Genomic DNA, 17,091 nt, shown 5'->3' on the forward strand with positions numbered 1-17,091 from the left:
CAAATCTGGAAGTATTTGTACATTATTGGACTGTTTGCAAATTTTACTCAATTAATTCAGAGTGAAATACTTTACAATGGTTAGGTTCAAAAACAAAATACTGTACTTCTACTTCTACATAACATATTCAGGATACAACTTTTAATTGATTGGTTGATCTTCTGTGGTATTACTTTGGTATTACTTTACTGTGAGAATCTAAGTTTTTAATCCACCGTTGTTTGAAATTAAAATGAACTACGGTCAAACCAAAAGAGAAATCACTCCACAGGCAGGACCATCTGTGTACCTTACAATCATATTAAAGTCCAAAATCCTTACAGCTGCACTCCCTTCTGATCCGCCATATCTCCTCTATGGCATTTTTCTTTCTATTCTTTTTCCGCTCCCCCTGCATCACTTTCACAAAGCAGTCTGACAGAGTTCACTTTTCTCCTTTAAGAGGATGAATGAAGATAAAAAGCAAAGCAAAATGGAGCACAGGAGGCATCGCTTGCTTTGATTCATGATGGCTGGGAATCTGGTGCTCCTGTGCAGCCTGCCTGTTTGGCTACTCGCTCGCCTGCCTGTCTGCTCCTTCCCAAGCACTCTAATGGAGAGTCGTAGTCGGCTCACTGTGACACCGTCGAGCCATCAAGAATGGCTGATTATGGTGCTAAATATTGATCTCTGCCTCACATGTGTCAAAATTCCCCCCACCCTTTAATTAGAATTTCCCCTCCGTGCCATACAGGAACTAACCGAATATATTAGAGGACTTCATGAGGAGGAGGGGAGTGCAGCAAGCGGGGCATAATTGTGACCTCTTGTCTTGCCTCTTCTCTCCTGAGTTTTGAGATGACTCCCAACTGTCTGTCTAATGCTCCCAGTCTCTGCGATAATCAGACTTATTTTCCTCATCTTATCACAGGATGATCCGCCTGGCTGTTCTGTTCTCCATTCTCCTTTTCTCTCTCTTCTACCTTTTCTTCCTCCCTCCTCCGTACCAACTTACCCCTTTTTCCCTAAATTTTGCATAAGGTGTTAAAGACGTTATTAATAACATAATGTAAACATTGTGGTTTAGTGTTTTGGGGGGGGGGTTTGTAAATGGATGCACATTTTAAAGCCTGCAGCACGCTTCACAAACAGTTCTACTTTATGTTACCCATTGAGTTACTTTACATTTTTTTAACGATACTCTATATGTGTTTTGGAGCTGAGGATGCCCTAACCCTACAGTTATGCTGTTGTAATACATGCAGAATGCTCTTTGGCCTCGTCTCACTTCCCTGAAAAAAAAACCTTGTCATGGTGGCAAATGCTGGTGTATCTTTCAGTATTAAAGGTACCTTCACAGCTGTGCACATTATCCACTATGTGCTCCAGTGCACTCCTGTACCATCACAGATGGTGACATTTGAACTGATTGCAAGCCGGATATTCCCTCTCCTCTTTAGCCCGGAGGACAGTGTCTCTGATTTCTAAAAGCAGTTTCAAATTTTGATAGATCAGGCCACAGTTTCTAATTTTACTTCAGTCTTTCCTAAATGAGTTTGCTCCCAGAGAAGCTGGCAGGATTCTTGGCTCTTCTTTATATATGTTTTTTTTCTCCTTTGTATAGAGTTTACAAATAAAGTGAAAACTTGTGTTCACGATGATTTTCTGACTTGTTCCTGATCTCATGCAGTGATTTCCTGAACTGTCTGTTTTAAAGTCAGTGCTGCCAGAAGTTTGCAGCCATTCAACTGATTTTTCAGCTCGGTCCTCGCATAAAGCAATTTTGCTATTCTCTCAATCACCACTTTTGCGTACCATAGATGGTGATGAAACCAGCACAACGTGGCGTTTAAGTTGAGAAACGTTATTCTTAAATCGCTGAACTTTACCTATGCAGTCTTTTCTTTGCTACGCTCAAGCAAGTAAGAATGAAATGAAGCCAATGTAGAAGTGCCAAAAATTGCAGGTCTCAAGTTGCCACTTGAGGTCGGCTCCAAAAGCCAGTCAATCGATACAAATTGCAGCACAAAAACGCATGTTTGCAATCCAGCTTGATACAAAACAAAATGACTTCGGTATCTGTAGCTGCTTTTCTTCATGTTTTAACATCTGTATGAATGATTAACTAACACCTTTAAAGTTTATTGAGGCTTTTGTGACTGATACAAAGATACGTGTTAGGCCTTCTCCAGTTTGAGCCTCTTGGCTTTGTCTGTGGTAGTGATGCATTTGAGAGCATTTTCACCAGTGGGTGAATCATGGTGGCTACATGATGTCTATGATCTTTCACAGAATGATAAAGTTCTCCATACTTCTATGGGATACACTTTTAATACCTAATCCTGTCACTGAACAATTGGGAGATCTTCCACAAAGTTTGTTTTTAAGCATTATACAATTTTCCAGTATATTTGTAGCCAATCCCTCAACTTTTTTTTATTATTAAATTGTCATCGGACAAATGACTAAATGTCTTTTTCAGGGAATCAGAAAATATCTTTTATTTTTTAATTTTTTTTTTCTTTTAAGTCTCATCAAAACACCAAAAAACTATTTTTTTCTACCAAAGAAGTCGATTTTGCTTTTATCTAAAACAAAGGGTTAGGGCAGAATTAGGGTCAGGGTTACCACCTATCGTGACTTGGACCTCAGCGTTAAAAGCCTCATAGTGGTAGGAGTTTACCCCTAATGAGTAACAAGTGAGCTGTCAACCATTTGGTCAAACATTTTAGTGGCTAATGTCATCTGGAGCCTCAAGAGATACGAGTTTGTCAAATTATTTTCTCTCAGATATCATAAAGATTCCATTTTCTATTTTCAAACATAAAGTATTTACACCTAAATGACACTGATACAAGAAACATCCCTTAAGGCAGTTTATTAGAATTTATATAGCTACCCCACAAAAGACTTCATACAACAGTTAGTTGTATATTTCTGAAAACCCGTAAACAGATTTGATGTGTAAAACTGATGAAAGTTTTGATGTATTTGCAGTGTGTTTGTATTTCTTCTGATTAGTAGCTCAATAAAAGCAGTGATGTTAATTAGATATTTTATTCTGCAGCGTTACAACCACCATGTTGCTCCTAAAGGCAAGCCCATGCTCACTCTGTGCTTATGCACTATTAATAGATGAAATAAACATAAAAAACATTCGAGCGTTGAGATTCTTTTCCTTAGTAATGCTTCTCTGTCGTTGTTGCTAACCATGTATTGGAGCTGTCAGACTTATTTTATATTTTCCTCTGTGGTCGCTCAGTATTTATATCCTCAGTATTTTTATCCTTTCTGCATACTGTTGCATTCAGTATTATATATTTGTAGTCAGTTTCCTGGCTTTTACAAGTACAAACATGTTACATTCTTCTACAACCTTGTTCGTTTTTGTTTGTTTTTTTTAAATCATCTTTCTGCCTCTTTCCTTGCTCTTTTCTCCCTCTCTCTCAACCCACCTCCCCCCTCCCGCCCTCGCTCTCTTTCATTCTTTGGTTATGAGGCACTGGTCGTTATTATAGGACGCTGGCAAGCTTGCCGTCAGTTGCATTCTGGCGAGAGTCAAGTGCCACAAGGTGCCTTTTTCTATTTGTTTGTTTCATGCAACACTGCACCAGCCACTGACCTGTGGTATCCATGTCGTGCAAGAGGGAGTCAGGTTCATCCAATCAAAAACGGGCTGAAATTAACACTGATCTTTCCATTCCTGAAGAGAGACTGTGGCAAAAGGCAATTTCATGACTATAGGGTGGACTTTTTTTCTATTTTTTCTTTTTTTTTTTACTTTTTACTTTTGGATTATATATATTCTCCTCTTTACATTTTAATGTGTTTGTTTACAGCCGGTTTATGTCATAAACAACAAACCCAGGGTTTAAACTCATCATTGCCGTTGTTATTAATTACAGCCTAAAGTGTTCACCCTCAAAACAATTTTTTTGAGATTTAATCTGAAAGTGCGATATCACAGATTTTGTCTCACTCTGAATTCAATCTGATTCCCTGCAATTCAGGACATGCAATATTCATAGTTGATCCATTGACTGCTATTCAAGCGGGAACTATTTGAAGAGGGAAAGTTCATGTGCATTTTTGATGGATTGTGCATGTCTTCCCCTACTCTATATGGATAGAGCGCTTGTTTGAAGGTCAGTGATTCTCTTCAGTCAGAGTCTTCCCTCTACACTCCTTTTTTTGGGGTGGGGGAAGAATATCTCAAGTCTTCACTCCATATTTTTCAAGTGCTTCTAGGATGACTAGGTTGGATGACCTTGGATCCTGGTGGAGATGAATCTCTTTGAGCTTCCCCTCTCTGCTTTTCTTGAAGAACTCTGTCACGAAGAAAGACAATGACCTTCTGCTGTAAGACTTTTCATGTAAAATATCCACTTTTTTCCAGCTCTCAACCTTTTCATATCTTTGATAGCTCCTGTGTTTCTTGCTGTATGTGTTGAAATACATTTTCCTTTAACATACATCAATAATATCATTCTAGTTACGTGTTCCACTTTTATCTCAAATTACGTCTTTTAGTCAGTATATTTGAAGGGTGGGGTGGGGTCTTTTTTTCTATTAAAAAATGGTACATTTATGTGTGTGTGCCTTTGTGTTTGCATGTAGGTACAAGGGGTTGAACAAGGGTTGAGTGGATCTTGAGAGCTGGCAGGTGCATTATTGCAGCAGGCTGTGCCTAGCTTGACATGTGTGTTCCTAATCTCCTAGTGATATGACAAAGCTGTGTGGGGGCCTGGGCTGGATCTCTTCTGTCTGTTGTGACACACAAATACACACACACTCACACACACACCACAGCCCCCTCTCGCCTTCCTTTCTGTCCAACACACATCATATTCCCCTCTTGACCCTTCAAGAGTACCCCACTCAATCTACTTGCACTTTCTCACACTACATGTGTGATTAATATGTTCTGAGGGAGATTTGTAAAACCATTAGTGCATCAGTTTATGTAGTGATTACATGCATATAGTCTGTGCATTCGAGAAATAAAGCAGAGGCCTCAGATGCCCTTAACATGCATCAAAGTGTGCATTCATTTCAAGCTTGTTTACCTCCTGTTAGTCATCGTAAAGAAGAAAAAAAAGCATTGTGCCAAAAGATATGATGCAGTTGATGCAATCCTAGGATGTAATCTAGGACATGACATAGTGTGTTACATGGTAAGCAACTTCAAGTGTTTGGTTTACTATGTATTTACCTTTAAAAAAAAACCCCAGATTGCTTTCATTTCGCAAGACTAAATGCATGCAAAAAATGCTACAGACAGAGAAACTGTAATACTGAGAAGATGGCAGACCACACACATGATTTGACCCAAAGGCATGAACAGATTACATGTGCATGGGTGTGCTTCCACTTTACCGTGGAGCAACAGCACAAACCATAACACAGGATAAGGGCATATCCTTGTGGGAACAGAGCCAGTGCATCTGACCATGTTGACATTTTACAGTCTGACATCAGATGGAGGGATAGTCCAGTTTGCATCCCTGCATTCAGTCACATAGTTAACAGTGTATAAACTGGAGGTATTACAAGGTATGTTTTTACTCATTAATTAAAAATGCAACGATTGCATTAAATAGTTAAACACATTAATCAAATAGCTGGCTCTTGGGATGAAATTATTTAAAGTAGATTTTTTTTTGGTGAACATTGTTGTCCACTCGTGATAACCCATGTGCATCATCCGAAGCAGCTTCTTCTTTCCTCCGTTTTTACAGTTTACTCCTCAGTCTCCTCCAGCCTCGCCCCAGAGACCAAATGCATCATTTGAGGCTCATACAATTCACTGCTTACCGAGCCACTGGCTCCTACCAGCCTGATAGAGGCATTTTTCGCCACTTAGAAGCATGCACTGTGTGTCCGATCCCTTCCTCCTTAATATGTCCTCTATTACCATCAGGCATTTAAGCCTGTTTTTTCTACTTCAGTGACCACTGAGCACCGGCTTCATTAAAACTAATTGAATCGGAAACATGTCTGCCTGAGGAAACATTAACTCTTTCTATAAAGGAAATTTCCGATTTCACTTTGTCAATAAGGTCAAAGGACCGAGCCCATGTGTTCGATCCTGATACATGCGGTGCCCATAAACGTAATCTCATCCCTAAATTCTTGGGCTATTTCATTTGGGCATCTATCAGCACTGAATGCACTAATTTAGCCTCGATTAGCTTTTTGTGATGAAAAGAAGCAAATAAACAAACAAAAACACCATTTCTCTTTTCCCCCCCATTTATACATTTTTTTTTTAGGCAGAAACCTGAAGGTTTCTTCAGGTTTCTGCTCTCCCACATGATGTTCTGTCAATTTCATTGCATTATTAATTTCTTGTGGTTAGCATAATTGAGTCTTGGTACAAGCATTACATTAATGGATTTTACTGACCACACTTGAAACAATAATTTTATGGCATCCGTCAGAAATCAATGTGCGATAACAGAGCACACACAGCTGTTTAATGTGAAGTAAATATTTATGAGTGATCTGACTAGACATCAAGTTCAGTCAATCTTCTTTGAAAGGATCTGTGCGAATGATTAACCTCATTTTACTGGTGCTGCCTGGGCTGGTAATGGCTATTAGAGCTAAGAAGGAGTGAGGCCTTTGATTTTTGGCTTCTCATCATTCACAGCTTGTCGCATCCCTTCATCCTTCATACACGGCTGCTGAATTGATTGTCTGTTTAGTCCTATGAATGATAAAGCTGCTCTGGGCCACAGGCTGAGAGGGACAGACATGGCTCACCTCCATCTATATGCAAGGTGGATTTCTTTTCCTGCCTCGCCGCTCGGAAATCAGCTTTTTGCATTATTTATTGGACAATCATCAGCATTTCAATATGGTAAATCAAATAGTCACAGTAATATAACTATAGACAGTCTTATCCAAAGGGCCATCTTTCAACTCATTATTCATTCATTTTGTTTAGAGCAATAGTCGGCAGGACTCATGAGATTCATAAGTTGTGTAATCAACATGTTTTACTGCAGGCTCCCACAGCAAAGTGCTTCGCTGCCTAAACAGAGGGAAAGGTAACACGAAAGAAATTGATGCCGAGGTTGAGGGAAGAGTGGATGCAGTGAATGAACGAAAAGATGCCGAAAAAGGCTGTCGAAAAGGCAGTGAATGTTGTTTAAATGGCCAGATCCAGGTAATAAAGACTGCCATGTGGTGTGCAGACATATAGATCCACTTCACAAGCTTTCATCTCCCTTTGTACCTCAAAATGACTTTCATTGGCAACTATAAAAGACAAAAAGAGTTTTAAAAAGTCATTTTGCACGTGGCTTTGTTTTAGCTAGGCCAGAGAAAATAAATACTGTGACCAAAGCTCACTTGCTGTATCCCAAGAGAGCAGACAGTGGGCAGCGTGTAGGCTGCCACTTTTGTACTGTTTTGCACAGAAGTTTGTATCAGATGTATTCATGCATCCTTATAATTATTCTTCCTTATCTCCTTCTGACTGCCGCTGATTGCTACTTGTTGGTTCTGCACTTTAAAAACAGTGTAGTTCTTCTCCATCTAAATGCAGTTTCAGCAAAAGCAATGCCTGCTCTTTAGATGTCTACTAAGTTCTCATATACTGCAAAGATGCACGGTGTGGTTTTCTCCCACTTCAGGTATCAAGTGATGCAATGATCTAGCTGTTAATTAACACATTTTGGCTTCCTGATTAAAATAATATGAATAAAAGCAGTTGACAGTGGAAAATGATTTTCAGATTAAATACCTACAACTGACTGACAACACTTTAAATCCACCACATACAACACACGTGAACCTGTCAGCATCACCACAGTGTACAGGTGAGCGTGCAACCAAATGCAAGACTGCCACAGTGTGCGGAGTTCGTGTCTCTTCTAAGACTGAGAGATTTTTAATTCGATGTCTTTCTCACCTTGTGTATGAGCACTTAGAGGCAGATATGCGGGCTTTGTTCTTGGGAGACGGCCACCTCCACCTGCTGGCTTTCGTTGTTGTTCTGTGTTCAGGGGCTCAACACAAGACTGTAAAAGTGAAAAATGATTTTCTTTTCTTTCTTGTAGACCAACTTGTGCTCACACAATCATGCCTAACCTTTCGCTGGTGTCCAAGAGTGGGGAAGAAATTAGGCACTTAATAAATTGAGACTCAAAGTCTTGCAGCATATATATAATCATGCACAAACAGTGACAGAAGTGTTGGCTACATGTGTCATGTTTTATTGTATTGAGATAGACATGTATAAAACCTAACTGTACTTAGAGTCAATAGAGGAAACTTGTGACATTGTAATGCACCCTTTCAACAGATCTGCTAAATGTCAGCAAACTGGTTCTGAGCACAATCCCAATTTGCCTTGGAATTAGCACTTTACAGTGACGATGTAATTATTTAGACAATTTATTGCCTGCTGCTAATATCTCTCAAAATAAGCTGTTCCCTTCATCTTGATCATGTGATAAATGTGGAATCGTTGTGGATAAGTCCCAGACATGCCTCAAAGCCTCGCGTCACTTCTCCCTCCTGATAGACTGAAGGAAAGGCTTAGTGACAGCGGCCCTGCCTCACTTTGTTCAAGCTAATCACAGCCGTTTTGTATACATTTCTAAATGACTTGTATTTCTACTTGTGCAGTTCACAATATGCAGATGTGATGTGCAGCGACATCTCACAAAAAATCTTCACCGCAGTTGCGTGAGATTAATCAGCGCACTGGATTAAAGGATACAGCCTACATAGGGACGTTTTTACCTGTGTACTTTAATGGCTGATACAGCGGAAGGGGGAGGATGTAGAAGAAATAAGAGGCGCGGAACTTCATTCCCGGGGGGTTTGTGGGAGGTTGTCGGTAAAAGCTGGCGTATTACTAAACTATTAAAAACCAACTGGGTATCGTATTTTCACAAAACATCGGCCTCGGTTTGCAAAAAAAAAAAAAATGCCGCACAACGACGCAGTAAAGGTTTCCTGTTTGTGCATCATCATATGTCTCTTCACTTAAATTTCACAGACAACTGGAGCGCTGGAACGCGAAATGCGAGCCTGCGCTACCTGTGCTCAAACCGGGTTTCACCTCTCAGAAAGCTTTTCGAACGCCTTTTTCTTCTTATTTGTAATGGCAAGTTGCATTTAGACGGATTTTTTTATGCCAGAAAACTGCCGACTGTAAAACTGTTTAGTTCTAGCTCTGATCTGACTTGTCGGTAGGATAGGTTAAAAGTCTGATTTTAAATTATAAAAGGTCAGTGGAGCGGAAGCGCAAAAGGAAAAGAAAATCAGCTTGTACACAGACTGGGATAATATAAAGCGCGTCATTACATTTTTAATCACCTTTTTTGGTAACGAGGAAAGTCGAGATCCACAAAGTTAAAGTTTTATAATCATCCGCGCTACATCAGCAAAGAACAGATGAATTATAAGATGAATTCCGATGTTCTCATTTAAGCAGTCGTTCGAGAAATTGTTTTTTATGTTCAATTTAAATTCCTACGTTTAATCTGTTGCATCGCTTCTTTAGTTAGACAGCGACATTAGAAAAGGGAGGAAATCTTTTATCGGCAAAGGATAGACTAATAAAATTGTCACCTTTATTTGTTAAAATATTAGAAATAATTGGAAATACACACCTGCACGCATGGCGACACTTTAGAACTCCTAAAATGTAAGTGGGTTAAATTGAATTTGGATAAATGAAATATGAGCTCAATAGAGTCGGAAAATGAAAGCTTAAAATTGTGAAGTCGTTAATATGCGCCTCTGTAAAGATTCATATTTTTGTCAAATTTAAAAATCCAAATCCAATTAAAATGGGCCCGCCTTTACGAATATTTCATCTTTTAATGCAACGACTTACTCCCTTAGCTTGAACTAAATATCTCATCGCATCCTGTCACGTTTTTTAAACAGGATGATAACAGAAATTATTATTATTGTGGTGTCCTTATAAAAAACGTTTGGGTTTTTTTGCGCAATCGAGCCTGAGCGCTGATCGCAACAGCTTCCACAAAACTGAGAATTCAGTGAAGAAGTTATGAGAAAATGCATCATTTCTCGTGTGTCTCGCTCTCTCTTGGGGATTGGAAAAGTCTGAATTTGAAGAATAAATTTCAGAGAAAGTGTTTAGCAAAGGATCGATTTAAAAGTTTTATTTGTAAACATTAAATATTTCTTTCTCTCTAAAGTTTTTTGAATTCGGCACCAAATGCGTCACAGAAGTTGTAAGTACACCATGATGCCAAAGATGTAGGCCTATATCACACACTCATGGACCTCTTCATATAAGATGGGATTTTTCAGTTCCAAAACGTGTTAAATTATAACTAGCTAGACGCTTATAAGACATAAAACATAGACAACGTGCTCAGCATGAAACTTGGATGGTTTGAAATCGTTTAAATTGCACCATGCTTAGTGTAGCTCTTGGCAATAGAAATAATAAATATATAGAAACGTTTATATTCAACAGCAACAATACTTACAGCACATACAAACAAGGAATGTCTGACAGTTTTACAAACACCATGGGTCCCTCATTTTCTATACAGATGAAATATTTTTCCACATATGCGTCATACATAAAAGGAGTGCCATAACTACGAATCAGTATCAAATCTAGCAGACTACATAGTGTCCGGTATATATTATATATAGACATCACCTCAGCAAGTGCCTATAAAAGAAAAAGGAAAAGGGGTGGGAGGGGAAAAAAAGAAACTAAATCATGCGTTGTCTTTTCTGGATGCTTTTGGGATCCTGTCAGAAACACATAGGCACGAGTCAAAAGAGAAAAGAAAATTAAATATTTTCATTATAACAAACTTTTTACACATGTTATAAACCGATGCATTGGAGGCATCACATAATCTATCATAATATACAGTGTGTGTGCGTGGGTTTATATATTTCTATATAAATGGAATATATTACATCTGAGTATGCTGAATCAGTAGAGCCGAGGTTAAACAAACAGTAAATGATTGCAAGACCAAGTTAAATTTGCTGACAGTTTGTCCACCGGAGAGCATTGACCAGTGATAATTCAGTTGTTTGGCACAAACAAAAGAGAGAAAAGGGGGAAAAATCAAGGCCCGCACAGCCATTAGACTTTGTCTTTTTTCCCCCTCGTGTTACTGTTTCACGAATTCATATTCATAATGTGGTTGTTCTGTTAGCATATGGAGCTTGCAAATATTCAGAAATAACAACTTTAAAAATCGGTCAAGTCTGACACAAATAGTCTTTTGGAAGTTCTTTGAGGTTCGCCATTGAGTCAGACTCAGAAAGGTAGGGTGTCGAGGAAAAGTTTGTCAATTATTGCTGGCGGAGGGACTAGGTCCTCTAGCTTTAGGTAAAAGATACGCTGCAGACCTTGGGTACAGAGTGTGCGCAGTTCTGGGAGCTTTCCTAAGAGTTTTGACAAGTAGTTGGGACGATTCAAGCCGCCGCCATTGAATGTCACTTGATCTTTGAGGCAGTTGACGATCTTGTTTTGGAGATCCTCGACTCTCTTGGGTTCCTTAAGTCCGTGTCGCTCTGAAAAATACAATTAACAAAGAAAAAACAGGCACGGATAAATAATCTATGATACGTCAACCCTCTCATTTTTCATAAGCGTTGTGAACCATCCAGTGTTCATAAATGCACCGTCGCCTTTACTCACCTGTTACCATGGCCAGTGCTGCGATGCAGGAAAAAGCTGAGATGTCTATATTCATACTCTGCAAGTTGGAAGAAAACTCCACGATGGCGTCTACCCACTCTCCAAATCCACGGACGCACTGTAGTCTGTGTAAAACCACTCCATTACAAAAAATAAGCTTTCCTTCCACTGGGTTGGACCTGCAGTTATTAACAAAATGTCATTAATTATGCTTGGTAATAAATGTGGATTCAAGAGCCTTCTAATTATTGGGCGGCTAATAAAGCCAAAAGCAATGAAGCTTGAAGGAGGGACTGATGATTATCTAAAGCCTAAATTGTTTTATTTAGTAATTACTCAGTCTCACCTGTATGCCAGCCGTAGGACAAAAAGTTCAAGGAAGGCGGATTCAAAGAGGAGATCTTGATCTTGCTTCGGTAGATCAGAAAAGCCAGGGATCTTCTCCGCCCAGCCTCGGATGATCTCCATGGAGCCCGTCAGGAGATCATAGAACTGCTGGATATGCTGAGTGTTGTCTCCAGTCATTTGGTAGTCAGGGTTAGCCTGGAACTGGAATTTAATTTAAACAGCGCCTTAATGAGGTCCTTTAAAATATATAATCCGTGAAATTGCAAATGCCCATTTCCAAGAAGGAGAGAAAGATTTCTTTTTTTTAACCGTTGAATTCATGTCTCCTTTTTATTAAGTTCTGCATCTCAGTGCAGCTCACTTAAAATATGTCACATTAAAAGGCTGGCAAAGTTTGGAATTCAGCGATGTATTACAGAAAACTTTCAGGGTAATATATTTAGTCCTAAAGCAGGACTAAATTAAAGGGGTCGCCAGTCTGGTTTTATCTGCTTTCTCTGAATAATATTTAACTCTTTTTTTCCCCCAAATGTTCTGTGAGTGTGTGACTTTTTATTTCTGGGATTATTCGAGTCACTTACTCTGGAGTAGTCTAAAGCGGACATGGAGGGATTGGAGTCCACATGGGCCCTAACAAGTGCGCTTATGAGGCTGACCGGCGGCGAGGGAGGGGAAGGCTCTTGGGGACTTTTGGGTTTGGATGGTAGGCGTCCTCTTCGACCTTTTAGATTGTCCGTTCGGACAACTGCAAAATATATAAAGATATGTGATTTAGATAAATCATCAATATACAAACTCCAGCTGGTGTGCGTAAATACCTATTAGTGGATAAATTCACAACCCAGTACTGCATTACGCACGTTTCCCAGTGTGTCAGATGAAAAATATTAACCACCGGGACAGAAATAATTGAATGCATAGCCCAAACGTACCTTCTCTCACCATTCCGACGACAAGGCACTTCTGGAAACGGCAGAACTGGCAACGGTTTCTTCGGCGTTTGTCAACAGGACAGTTTTTATTTGCTAAACACACGTATTTTGCATTTTTCTGTACTGTGCGCTGAAAAGAGAGAGAGGGGGAAAAAAACCACACAGTCAACTTTCGGGCCCATTTCCAAGGTTACACAATTCTGACGCACAACTTGAAGGGGAAATGCAAGGATGAAAACAATATAATATAATTTATATTGAATGTTTTGAATTGTGCTGTATGAACCAATAATAATAAGAGAAGCTCAGCAAATACGCATTAGTGGTGTTGGTTATTATTTCTTTTCATTCGATGTCACGTCTGTGTGGACAAGTATGACTGCCATGTGGTTCTTTTTTGTACGCGCACTCACACTTGTATTAAAGTCGGGTTTAGTGTTATTGTGTTGCCTTTGATTTATTTGGTTTTTAAGTAACTGAGCAGCATTTAACACACTGCGCTGTGAATAATAATGACAGAATGTCTCGCTGACGTAAAAAACAGTAACACGCATTCATTGTCGCTGTCATTTCAGCCCACCTTGAAAAATCCTTTGCAACCCTCGCAGGTTCTCACTCCATAATGTTGGCAGGCTGCGTTGTCCCCACATACCGCACACAGACCTTCGTTTGACGGAGATCCTCGGGACGGGGGCGATGGCACTTGGCTGTCCATCAGCTGGTGCCCGTGGCTGAGCTGCAGCGAGTGAGGAAAGGCCAGGCCAGACTGTTTCCGTATAGCGCTGGGCACCGCAAAACTCTGGCCGTCCGGGCCGCGGTGTGCGCCCGGGTTGTCGTGGTTCATGGACACGTGCAGCGGCCCGTCGAACCGCATCTGACAGCTGGAAACAGGAGTACCGGGCGGGGACTGTTTGAAGGAGAAGAGCGAAAGCCTTGACACCGGATTCTTGCGCTGGTCTATCATATGAGACGTGGCCGCAACATAGTTCTGGTGGAAACTGTGGAGGGAGCCAGGGTCCTCCCACATGTGATTAGGCTGAACCTGGAAGTTTGGCGTACTTGGGGCGTGAGGCGAGGAGGGTTTGAAATACATAGGCCCAGAGTGAGCCATCATTTCCTCAGACTGGGGTGGCAGGTGGCTCTGCTGATGGTAACTGTGCATCTGAATGTCCTCCACTTTGATAGAGGACTGCTCTCCGGAGTGGGGCATCTGATAGAGACAGGGCGGTTTAACGTCGTAACTGGTGTTATAGTTGTCCATGAATGTACTGAAACTTGGTAGAGAAGTAGTAGCTGTGATCTCAGTGTTGGTCAAGTCCATGCTAAACTTAACAAATTCGGGTGTTAAGAAGTCGCAGCTGTATTCTCCTGCGGTGTGGTAGCTGTAGCTCTGGGAAGCTGGACTGGCTCCTTGAGGTGATGATCCATACTGAGCCTGAACGCAGGGCATGGCTGAAAACCAGACGGGTGCAAACAAATTAGAATTTTTCACATAAATGTTTAAACGGAGAGGGAAAGTTTTATATATCAATGTAAAATTATATGAAATGTCCACAGCAAAAACTACACTAATTTAAACAAGTGTGGGATTTCAGGTAAAAATAAAACTTTAACACATAAATGTTTCACATCCTACCTCAAGTCTTCTGACAGTTTTCCGGTGACACTTGAAATGGGTAATGTCAGGAGCTGTTGTGTGGGTGTCGGGATAGAAGAATGCGACTCTGTTCTGGTTCTTCCCCTAATAAAACACAAAGCTTTGGAGTTACTAGATTATACAATAAAACAATCTCTCTAAAAGGAGAGATCACACATTGGTTAAGGATAAGTCTATTTGCGCGCAAACCATACCCCGTTTCCAAACGTGCAGAGCATGTTACAACATTTTATTCAGTGTTCTAATGAATATGAACAACATGCTATAGAAACCAAACCACAAGTATTTCTTTTCTTTTGTTAAGATGCTGGTTCGACGTGAACAGACCAACTTTGCGCACTTGACACTAGTAAAAACTTGTCTAAAAAGCAGAAAGCTGAAATGTGGCATTAAATGACAGTCACATCTGAATAGTCTCAGTCAAACTTAATTGCGTGTAATTTCAATTTAAGGATAGAAAAAAGACTTAGATTTTAAAAAAAAGATTTCAATGCCTCGGAGAAGCCGGACAGGACGAGCGAATTCGGAGATTATGTTGCAAGAAAAGAATGAATGAATCTTACCTCTTTCACATCAGGATCGTGACTTTCTGTCCATGCGATAAGCATGTAGGTGGTATTCATCAATTTTAGTAAAAGCTCCAAATCACGAGCGTAGGTACAAGCAATGCCAAGCAGGGAAGTGAGTCCGCGCACCAACAGCGACACGAGCTTCGACTATCCAGTCTGGCCAATGTGGCTTTGTTTATGTGAGCTCTAGATACCCTGGCCCACGTGTTTCAGTGCGCAACGTCATCGGCGTCGACATCGACGCGGACCAATCTCCTCGGGAGCTTTCTCAAGCCCCAATTTTTCTGGTGAGTATGTTTGTCTTGTGGTATGTGTTCTGTGTTGCTTCCCACATGGACATTAGCAGAGATGTAGTGGAGGATAAACCCACCTAAACTCAGTTCAGACACCTTGGTGTTTGCACAGGGCTTACGTCATGCTTGTTTTAAGCTGACATGAGTCTATGTGATATGATTTCGATGTATTTGCCACAAATCTCTAAAGTAAATGATGCACGTTTCCGATGGACTGGTGCTGTCACTGTTGTTTTCCTCACTGTTCTGGCATGCGGGAATAGTATTTACAATCGGGGAAAGTTCATTTACTACCATGCACTACTCCAAAAAAAATGAAGGTACACTCCAAGGTTGCAGCAGGCCAATATGTAGCCAAGTGTGCGGTGTATTTTTGTGGCATTAAAACAAACGTACACACACCCCTAAGTGGAAACACGTCTCCTTACTAGCACTGAGTTTATGCATGGCCTGGTTGTCGGTATTTGAATGTGAAATTAAGATGAGTGTACACCGGGACACATATAAGGCACAGTTATGTCACAACGTCACAATGCTAGACTCACTGTAGTTGTATGAAATAGCCCTAATGAAGCAGGGGTCAATATTATTCTTTGTTATCTTCTGACAGGATTTCTGTAGGCTATTTCAATTGTGTTCCAAATTTAGACCTCAGATGGGGTGGGGTCTGCGAGGTGGGCTGCCTATTCATAGCGCTGGTAGCGCGCGTGTGTGTGTGCGCGCGAGAGAGAGCGCTTCTGTAGGAGGAAGGGGGGATAATTAGCGGGCCTGTAGCCAGTTGTCATGGGGGACCCAAAACAGGGAAACGTGATAGCAGCGCGCAGAATAAGAGTGACGCAGAAAACGCTCAAGTTGACGCGGTCGCCAAAATAATCTGCTGGCCTTATTGTTCTGCAGCGATGGAATAACTGATCTTCGCCTAATCTTACACCAACACCTTGTAGCCAGTCGAGTTGGCCTAAATCTTTCTAGATGTACGCAGGCTTGGGAACCAGGCCCAAGAGAGCGAGCAGAAAGTGCATTCGCAGAGATGTGGCTCCACACGCTACAGCAGGATCTCGCCGCATGCAGCATCATATGTTATTGCTGTTGGACTGCTGCTTTATTACATGAACCACAGAACAACCATCAGTCTTGAAGCTGTTTTATGTACTGCCCCGTACTCACAGCACACACAATAAGAGTGCGCAAGAAGAGGGGTGGGGGAAAGAAAACTGTATATCATGGTTACACTCACCTCTAGAGGACACTATTGTTCGCCAGCCATACATCACAAAGCTCCTGTTTCTTACAATTAACCTTTTAATTAACCTAACCCCATTAAGACTGTGTGGTCACGCCCAGTCGTTTTCAGGTGGACTATAAGACGGGATTTGTAAATTACAGTTTCCCCACACTGAACTGTGGATATCCGGAAGTAAAATATTGTTCCTTTTGCATAGATTATGGCGCTTTTCACATTGTACTGACCCAGTCTTGTGTCATCATGATTTCGGCTCATTAAACAACAGTTATCCTACAGCCATGTAAATATATTTACATAAAGTGGAATATGTGACCAACCTCCACAAAAAACACAAAAACTATTTTGACTTAAAACGCTGATGACAGGACGCCGCTTGGTTTTTATTGACTGGTAACAATTTTCCAT

General features: G+C 40.7%; 1 protein-coding gene across 1 annotated transcript; it reads right to left on the bottom strand.

The window, feature by feature from the left end:
- Window positions 1–7,737: 7,737 nt before the first annotated feature.
- On the bottom strand, window positions 7,738–15,306 carry nr4a2a (nuclear receptor subfamily 4, group A, member 2a). Its single transcript, XM_005918247.3, has 8 exons — window positions 15,142–15,306; window positions 14,558–14,662; window positions 13,502–14,373; window positions 12,922–13,051; window positions 12,571–12,734; window positions 11,988–12,190; window positions 11,642–11,820; window positions 7,738–11,514 (listed from the first exon to the last, which is right to left on the bottom strand). Exons 3-8 carry the CDS (start codon window positions 14,369–14,371, stop codon window positions 11,258–11,260), a joined length of 1,803 nt encoding a protein of 600 aa, XP_005918309.1. The 5' UTR covers window positions 14,372–14,373; window positions 14,558–14,662; window positions 15,142–15,306; the 3' UTR covers window positions 7,738–11,257.
- Window positions 15,307–17,091: the final 1,785 nt, after the last annotated feature.

Source organism: Haplochromis burtoni, unplaced genomic scaffold, assembly GCF_018398535.1.
Source record: "Haplochromis burtoni strain Fernald_Lab_line unplaced genomic scaffold, NCSU_Asbu1 Contig_29, whole genome shotgun sequence".
NCBI classification, from domain to species: domain Eukaryota; kingdom Metazoa; phylum Chordata; class Actinopteri; order Cichliformes; family Cichlidae; genus Haplochromis; species Haplochromis burtoni.

Bases quoted from the DNA above. Each gene is read 5' to 3' on its own strand.
- nr4a2a (XM_005918247.3), bottom strand. From the start codon at position 14,371: ATGCCCTGCGTTCAGGCTCAGTATGGATCATCACCTCAAGGAGCCAGT. The intron at 12,191-12,570 runs GTAAGTGACTCG...ATTAAATTCCAG, and splicing joins CCGCTTTAGACTACTCCAGA to TTCCAGGCTAACCCTGACTA. The intron at 11,515-11,641 runs GTGAGTAAAGGC...TGTATTTTTCAG, and splicing joins AGCACTGGCCATGGTAACAG to AGCGACACGGACTTAAGGAA.